We start from the raw sequence: 9480 nt of genomic DNA, 5'->3' as shown, positions 1-9480 counted from the left end.
TTCCTTGGCAGCCACTTCTGGCTGAGGGATAAAGAAGGGAGGAGGGAAGAGGAGGGAGAATCTTAACAATCTCCCCAGCTGCTGACTCCGTAAACAAGAAAATGAAAATACCCTCATGCGAATTATTTGAGAAGGAAGGAGGTCATATGTGTTCTTGTTGGTGTTACACGCCTCATGAAACAGTACAAACATGGGCTAAATGGCTCCAGGGAAATTTTGTTTGTTTTTGTGTGATGAGGTAGGTTGTTTGCGTGTGTCTGTGAGTATGTGTTATCTGTGTGTGGCTGTGCCTGTTGGAGGAGCAGATTTCTGATTCATGGCAGGGTCACCCGATGGACCTAGACAAAGCAGCTTCTTATCACAAAGGCTTTCCCGGGTCAGGGAGTTATAGTAGCTCTTGTGTTTCCATAGCAACTTGTGGATGGGTTTCACTAGAAAAGAACAGAGGCCCCATGTATAAATGACAAATGATGACAGTGATGACTGGGCAAAAAGAAGTCCAGGACAAGATAAAAATGTGATAATCAGAAATGTCCGCATGCTGTATATCACAAACTCTATTTTAAAATTGGTACTAATTTAAAAAATAAATCAAGCTCTCAAAGTTAACAGAAACAAGTGGTAATTAATTGTTTATTCAATCATAACATTGAAGAATGGAAATATTATATCAAGATTATCTAAATACTCTAAGCCCCAAGAGAAGTCTCTGAATGTAAAATTTCATATGATAAATGTCTTTTTGTCCAGACATTGGACATCTGGTAATTTCAACTATACTTTACTCAACTGCAAACTTAGAAAGAATCAAAATTTTAAAAATGTTGTGATTTTAAAGAAAGTGAAGAGGTTCTCTGAGGAGCTGAAAGAACTTTCACAAAGCTCATGTACTTTATTTCATGGAAGAGGCCTTCAGACTCTCATTCAGAGCTTATTTACTTTTACTGTATAAAGAACTCCTACAAACTCGGTGACTGGGTTTCCAAAGCTTCAGATTTGCTTCAAAAGCCTTCCTGAGATCATTCGTTTGGTAACCCCAATACTTAACACGAAATCTAGTACCTAGAGCCGGCTCTGTAAGTATTTGTTAACCAATGAGAAGATCAGTAGCAGTATTTAGTAGTTGGGATTGTTGGAGACAGGCACGTACTGCGGCTGGGAAAAGGGACAGTCAATAGCTGGAAATCCATAGAAAGAGTGAGAAAATCACACCAACCAGACACAAAGGTCACCAGTTTCAAGACACACAGTGCCATACACCTCAATCACCTCGGAGAGATTAGAGCACCGTACAAAAACAATTGCCACCAACAATCACACTCCTGAGTCATTAGGAAAACATTAAATTTTGTTTAATTCTCATTTAATAAAAATCAGGGTGCTATACAGTACACTTTAAAAAATATTTCCATTGGAGAGGATTAAAACAATCTCTCAACTGGAAGACCTTAGTCCCCTTTCATGCTTAGATTTCCTTTTCAGAATATAATCTTGATGATACAATATTGTGTATCTTAAAAAAAAATTCCTTGGTTCTATTCCAGGATGTCTAATTCCACAGTATCTTTGGTAGATACAGAAAGTAAGCTTTTTCTTTGTCTTTCTGATTTATTAGGCTTCCCTGTAAAGAATTTTAATATATTCCACATATCCGATCTTCCTGTTTCAGTAACAAAACAGTACAGAAACGGATCAGCAACACAATTTAAACTTGTTAATGCAACTGTGATTCTATAGATTTTGTAAGCCTGCTTCCCAGACTTGTTGTGGTCAAATACATGTTCATTTAATTTCACATCACGCTCTAAAATGCTGCGAATCAGCAACATCACATGAAAGGGAGTAAAACACAAGACAAAAGTCAATGAGATACTAATAAGTAGTTTTATGATTCTCTTCTTTTCATTGTTTTCCGTGGCTTGATTTTGCCGCACAGCTTGGTAGACTTTCTGGTTACAAATCAGGATGATGACCAAAGGTATCGCATAGCCTACACACATCCTAACAAAGTTGAACCTGATTTGCCATTTCTCCAATGGATATTTGTCGTAGCATAAAGTAAAGTTAGACTTTTTGGCATCGCAATATTCGACAGCTGTTTCATCTTTCCACAGAATGACAGCATTGATGATGGTCTCCAATACCCAGATGAACAGGCTGACCATGAATGCACATCTTCTGGACCTTAGAAAAGAAAACCTCAGAGGGTAGACAACTGCTAAATAGCGATCAATGGCGATGCAGGTGAGGAACGCTGTGCTGCTGTAGAAGTTCAGGTACATGAAGAAAGCACTCCCTTTGCACAAAGCCGGAGAGAACCTCCAGTTGTCTTTGTTCCAAGTATAATCGATCCATTGAGGGAGAGTCAATGCATACAGCAGATCTGATAGTGATAAACTGAAGAGGTAAATGCCTAATTCATTTTCCTTCTTTGCTTGCAGAAAAGACACACACAGAGAGCCAATGTTGGCTGGGACGCTGACTATTAGCACGAAGATGTAAACCACTGGAAACAAATAGTGATCCAGATCATGCTGGTCCTCAGTACATGTGCTGTTCATTTTTTCTACTTACGATGCCTGTTACATTTGCTCTTGGATGGTAAATAGCAAGGTAAGTTTCCCTCTTGGTAGTTTGTTTTCAAAATCTAATTCTCTTTTACCAAGATTTCTTCCATTTTTCTTTGCTTTCCAAAGTTCTGATTAAGTCATCAGTGGTTTTAAAGGATGGGTGTAAATCAATTTTCACACAGATATCAATGGCTGGAAGTCAGGATCCAGGCTCCTGGCAGTTACTAAGGTGATCAGTTTTTTTTTTTTTTTTTTTTTTTTTTAATGAGCAGAAGTTCATGTGCTTCTTATCATGGAATGCTGGTGAAGGACCCCAGAGGATTAACCAGGTTATCCACAAGCTTTTACAGAGTGCTGTCTTCAGTTTGGTTTTCTTCATGAAACTCAGAGGAGATTGGTGCAAACATGAATAGGTAAGGCTTTGTTTTCACAGAGATTATCTCTTTTTAAAATGCCTTTGTTTCTGTAATTAAAAATAAACTAGAGTAGTTTAGATGTTTAAAAGAGACATCAGGACTTTTGAAACAATTTCCTTTTATTTCAAAGATATCAAAATGCATTAAATTACATTGAAGGTGTTTAAAAAGGGAAAATTGTCTAGTTGACTTCAGCGAATGAAATCAGGCTGAGATATTTGATCTATTTCAAATGAGAATTATGCCAGGGATGCTAGACTACCTCTCACTGGACGTAATCTAAGAACACAAAACTGAAGTTAAAAACTCATTTTAGGAGCTAATAAAAAAAGATGGCAAATTCAATGATTTGTAATCAGTAAATGCTTTTGAGCATATGATAAACTGTACAATTACAGGATTTCAACTTTTTAATTTCATATGCAATCTAGGTATAAGGCACTTTCAAAATCAGCTTATTAGCTAAGAAAAAGCTGTCCCAAGAAGTTTGATAAAATGAAATATTTAAAAATATAGCAGCTTGCTGAACCTTCATAAATAATTAGAGAATACTCCCTCATTTGTTTTTCTGTTGCTTCCTTTGTGGGCAGACTTACTTTATCTTTCTTGTACTCTTGCAGAAGCGAGGGCAGAATGTTCTCAGTTCTGGGTAAAATCCTGTGACCATTAGTTCCTACCTTTATACCTGATTGTTTACTAGGTTAGTTTTTTTTTTTTAACGGTCTGATGTTATAGATTCACATGGGAACAGAGAATCCATCTTTCTCTCCATACAGACTAGAGAATTACTTCTGTCTTTATTCCTGTGCTAGTGAGGCCTGTTTGTTCTCTGGATGATTTATCTGATGGGGTTCTTCACACGAAGCTTTGTAAAGTCATTGCGCAGGGGAAGGAAGACGTGCCTTCTTGTGTGCTGTGGGGTCTACAGGACCTCAAAACCACCCCTTTCCAAGCATCAGTGAGCCCTTCGCACAAGAGACCAGCCACCACAAGACGCCAGGATTCTGCTGGAAGAGTTAACCATACCCAGGGTCCTTAGTTTATGTCACTCTTAACACAAAATGGAGAATGAAAATTCCTGAAATCGCCTAGTTTTTACTGCACCTAAAATTATGAATAAAATGTGAAAACCAGCCTTTTAAATCAATAGGTAAACCTTCCAGAGAGAAAAAAAAAAAAAAAAAAAAAAGCAGGGGATGGGGAAGCAGGAGCTGAGATCAGGGAGGTAAGTGAGCCATAAAGCTCCGGATACCCTAAGGCATATGTGGGTCTGGAGGAATTCACTAGAGCCTTTGGCTGCAGAGAAAGAGCAACAGGCAGTGGTCTCAGACATCCCACACGTGCTGGGATCCAGGAGCCTCTGCCCTCAAAATAAGCAAAATACCAAACTTTACAAATATTTGCAGACAGACAGCAGGGAAGTTGGCAAATTTCCAGTCTTAGCTTTGTTTCTACGAGGAGTTATAATAAAATCCCTGAGTATTCACAGCCTCTGGCTGGTTCTCACTTGGGAATGGGGTCAAAGTCTACACTATGTTTCGTCCTGCAGAGTTTAGGCCAACAGTGAATTAATACTGGGTCTACGTGCTCAACTTTACTAGTCATCAGGGAACGACACACTAAAGCCTCAATGAGATACAACTACACACCCACCAGAATAAACGAAATGAAAAAGACAATACCAAGTGTTGGTGAAGATGCTGAGTACCTGGAATGCTTACATACTGTTGGCTGGAAAACTGGCTCTTATGCAAATCATATGGCTCAGCAACCCTCCTTCTAGGTATATGCTCAATAGAAATACATACATATAGTTAATGAAAGACGTGCGGTAGAATTAGAATGTTCACAGTAACACTGTTTGTGATATCCCCCGACTGGAATGCACGTTAGCAGTAGAGGAGATAAACCAATTGGGGTCTATTAACACAATAGCTATATATCAATGAAAATGAACAATTTATTGCTATGTGCAATAACGTGGGTGAAGCTCAGAAGCAATGCAGAGGGGTAGAAAATGGCAGGCATGAAGGGTACATCTTGTCTGATTAACGATCAGGTAGAGTTAATCTAGGCTTTCAGAAATCAGGGTAGCGGTCCATTTATGAAGGGCTTTCTGTGTACTGGACACCATGTTAAATGGCATGCATATATCTTATACTTCATGTTTCATGGCAACTCTGTGCTATTTATTATAACTCTATATTACAGATGAAGAACTGAGACACATGTCAGGCAATCAGCCCCAAATTACCTGTCTAATCATGGTAGAATTTGGCTACAATCCTAGGTGGCAACTCTAAAGCCTCCTGACTCTTAACAATTTTGTCTTCTTACTTTTATATAAATATACCTTGGAAATCTGAGGTATTTTTGCAACAGTGCAGACTGGCTTTTTTGAGAAGGAAGAGAATGTTTTCTATTTTCCACCCAAATTGTAGCATCAATGGATTAGTACAAGTCCCCTTCTAATGAAAGAGAATGACATGAATAATCATTTGTGCAAATTAGATATAAAATAAACAACCCTCCACTTCCTAAAAGACATCACTTTTAAGCTCTGTGTTAAACTATGTGGGCTTCAAAAAAACTTGTGAGAATTATCATCTCACATTATGTCTCATGCTCAGTGACAATGTGGTGTTATGTTTCCATGTGACACCTTATGACAAGAAGAACCATTGTGCATCTTTCTTCCTGCCCGACAAAGCCAGTCTGCATTGTTGCAAACAGCCGTGTAGAGTGTCATATTAAACATTTAATTGTTATAAAAAGGAGAGGGAGAGAGGAGTCAGGTAGTGGTAACCTTTGGGGAGGGGCTGGGTAGGGACAGGAGGAGGGCACCAGGGTGACTTCTGAGAATTTGATAATGTAGTATTTCTTCATATGAGTGTTGATTCCATGAACAAGTTCAGTTTGTAAAAATGCACCAAGCTGTACATTTAGGATATGTGTATTTTTTCCTGCATGCAGGTTATGTTGCAATTAAAGTTAAAAAGTGGAATAAAAAAGCTATGTGAGATGAAATATAAAAAGTCTTGATGGGGGTGGGGAGGGTACAGCTCAAGTGGTAGAGCACATGCTTAGCACACACGAGGTTCTGGGTTCAATCTCCAGTAGCTCTATCAAAAAAAAAAAAACTAATTACATAAACTTAATTGCCTCCCACCTGTCAAAACCAACAAACAAACAAACAAAGTCTTGACAATTAACATCTAAATAACCTACAAATGGAGCATATATGCCTTCCTAAGGAATGACATGATTTTACTTCTTTCTTCTCATATTAACAGGTAATTCACAGAAACACAATGAAACAAATAATAAATAATTTAAATAATATGAAAATGAATTCACCAAAAAATAAAAGTTTACTATATGAAAGAAAGAAATATTCTAGGCACCTGGAAGAAATAAATACAAATCATTCCTTGAGGAAAGCTCCCTCCACCCAGGCTTTAAAATATTCTCAGATAGAGTTCTAGCAAATATGAGCTGATTAAAACACACATAAACACACACACAGGGACACCCTTGATTTTAAAATTAGATGTATAAAAAGTGCTACCACACTAAAAGACAACACACACACATACACACATACAGAAATTAGCTATTATGAGTGAGATTCAGCAGAAACAAGAAGAGCATCAGATCCACGAAAACGTTAGAGATAAAATTAATCAATATATAACACAAAACAAGTACGTTAATATGGTTGCAGAAATAAAAGAAGGAATTTGAACACATCAGTAAGGAGCAAGAGACTATAAAAGATGACTGGGCATATTTTTAAAAACGTTGAAACAGACTTTTCAGAAATAAAAAAAATGTAATTTAAAATTAAAAGTCAACACAGGGACTAACCAACTGATTAGCTCCAGCTGAGGAGAGAATTAGTCTCCTGCAAGATAAAGCTAAAGAAATAAAACAAAATTATCAGAGTGCTAAAGAGATGGGAAAATACCACAGAGACACGGAGGATAAAGGTAAAAGGTCAGCATATGTATAATTGAAGTTCCATAAGGACAAAAGAGAGAAAGTCGGGTGGGAGATACTAGAAAAGAAGTTGGCTGAGAGTGGTCTAAAACTGATGAAGAACATGGTGACCTCAGATTTATAAAGCTTGGCAAACCCCAGTAAGATGAAAAACAAACTAACCAACAGAGATGGAAGTCTATACTTAGACATATCGCAATTAAGCGGCAGATCACCAGACAAAGAAAAAAGAGCCAGAGAAAAAAGATGGACTGCCTACATAGGATGAAATTTCAATCGACAAAGGACCTTTCAACAGCAGTAATACCAGAATCCAGAAAACAGTGGACTGATACTATCAAATTGCTATGAAAATATATCTCGTCTTATAACTGTATACTCAACAGAACTAAATTTCAAAATAAGAGCACAAATAAGGACTTTTTAAGATAAACTACCACGGAGAACATTGACCCCCAAAATCTTCATTAAAGAGACTTCTAAAGAATATAAGCAAAGAAGGAAAATGACACTAGAAAAACATCTGAGGTTCGTGAAAAATTGAATAAGCAGATGGATGGAACGCTGAGGACATACAACATCATATCCATCCTTGGGCTCAGGTGTCTGGGGTACAACGCTTAAACCATGAAAATAGCCTTCCTTAGAAGCAGGACTGGGAGAAGTGGCTAATGGGCAGGAACTGCCCCCTCCTCCTTGGTCCATGTTATTCAACAGATAGCCATCTTTTCTCTTAAAAAAGATAAGATAGATAAAAAGGAAAAAAACAGTTTGGGACAGATTTACAAAATTCTCAGTGGAATAGATTTCTTTCTCTGTAAAAACATTTCCTGCCTTGACTAAAATGACCATAGGACTGAAAGCTTTGATGAAGCAGACACTGGGCATCTTCCAGGTCGGGCAACAGAGGCAGTGGCTTTGGGGGCTTGTGGCTATGTGTGTGGGCTCTGGGGACTGAAAGACTCTCCACAGCTCCTGGGAAATTTTTCACCATGTGCGTTTCTTCATCTTTTTAAGTTTCAGTTTTCACAGGTGTAAGATGGCGACCACTTCATAGAATTCTTGTGAGGATTAAAGGAGGTGACACATGCAGCCAAGTACCGAGCACATGGTAGCCTTCACTATACGTTAACTGATACTGTTTCTTTTTTAGAGATTCCCTTTAGCTTTTTTTTTTCAATTGAGTTATAGTCAGTTTACAATGTTGTGTCAATTTCTGGTGTAGAGCACAATTTTTCAGTCATACATGAATATACATATATTCATTTTCATATTCTTTTTCACCGTGAGCTACTACAAGATCTTGTATATATTTCCCTGTGCTGTACAGTATAAACTGTTTATCTATTCTATATATACACGTCAGTATCTACAAATCCTGAACTCCCGGTCTGTCCCTTCCCACTCTCCTCCCTAATGGATATTATTTTAATGACAACACTAGTAGTTTTGTGTTTTCCCCTACATGTCCTGAAAGGAGATCAACTTTGATCATCTATCCAGAGCACAACAAAGAAGCCAAAGGCACTCAGAGTGTAATTCGTACAGTAAAAGTTCACATATGGTACCAAACTCTGCAGATAAGAGTTGTTAAATTAATTTGTGTGAATCCAAGGGGTTTTTTCCACTTAAATCAAATTTTGAGAAAATTGTTTTTAGAAATATTTGAGTAAATTATTTTTAGAACTGAGAAATTTGGATAAATTTTTAATTCTGATTTTAATTTTTAACAAATGCCTAAAGAAGATAACCCATAGGTCCCTAAAACAAATAGTACAAATTACTGATAACAACGATCAGAAGATAAAAAGTGTTACAGGAAACATTCATTTATCAGTTGAATAGCTACTTACTAAGACTCTGCCATGTGTCAGACACTGTGATGGTGACCTATTAAGAATTATTAATAAATATTTATTAGTATGGAGATGTTATTTTCAAATTTCACATTGTTTCTGACGGTATGAAAATTATCCCTAGACCACTGTATTGAAGAGGAAGTGGTGCCAGATAGCTCTACAGCCAGGAGCTGTTAGATTTCTTCTTAACCACTTATTTCAGTTTGCTAATATACGGTTTCCTGAAGAGGAAATGGAACATAAACATCTTTCTTTGTATTTCGATAGTTTTACGTAAGTATTTCTAAACGTAAATTTTGACATCCCTTACCACTGCTCAAAGTAGAAACCATATGTCATCCCCAGTTCTCTTTGTCCTATAATGATTTTCATTACCACACTGATACAGCCTAAGCTACATAAAACGTTGCAAATATTACTGACAATTATTTAAAAGTATGTTATCCACTTAAAATCTTAGTTTATTTTTTAATCTTACACTTACCCATGTTTCTTGAGATGATGATTTTGTCCACCGAGGAGCCCGATAAATCTGCTTGCATCCAGTAAAGAAACCAACGTTGTTGAGGGGACAGGAAATTGCACTCACATTTCACCACAAACCAATGAGGAAGCAGCATCTTAATGACAAAGATG

The 9480-nt window shown here is 37.3% G+C and overlaps 1 protein-coding gene across 2 annotated transcripts; it reads right to left on the bottom strand.

Moving 5' to 3' along the window:
- Positions 1 to 1346: 1346 nt before the first annotated feature.
- GPR65 (G protein-coupled receptor 65) lies at positions 1347 to 9433 on the bottom strand. 2 transcript variants are annotated; one of them, XM_032482470.1, is made up of 3 exons: positions 9329 to 9433; positions 8839 to 8875; positions 1347 to 3033 (listed from the first exon to the last, which is right to left on the bottom strand). In XM_032482470.1, the coding sequence occupies exon 3, from the start codon at positions 2559 to 2561 to the stop codon at positions 1536 to 1538; it is 1026 nt and encodes a 341-aa protein (XP_032338361.1). In that variant the 5' UTR covers positions 2562 to 3033; positions 8839 to 8875; positions 9329 to 9433; the 3' UTR covers positions 1347 to 1535. The 2 variants fall into 2 exon arrangements, with proteins under 2 accessions (XP_032338361.1, XP_006190939.1); XM_006190877.3 differs by lacking the exon at positions 8839 to 8875.
- Positions 9434 to 9480: the final 47 nt, after the last annotated feature.

The sequence above is a fragment of the Camelus ferus genome, chromosome 6, assembly GCF_009834535.1.
Source record: "Camelus ferus isolate YT-003-E chromosome 6, BCGSAC_Cfer_1.0, whole genome shotgun sequence".
Classification (NCBI taxonomy): domain Eukaryota; kingdom Metazoa; phylum Chordata; class Mammalia; order Artiodactyla; family Camelidae; genus Camelus; species Camelus ferus.
The sequence above is the reverse complement of the archived record's forward strand: the minus strand, read 5'-3'. Positions and strand labels throughout refer to the sequence as shown.

Coding starts and splice junctions, on each gene's coding strand:
- GPR65 (XM_032482470.1), bottom strand. CDS start 2,561: ATGAACAGCACATGTACTGAGGACCAGCATGATCTGGATCACTATTTG.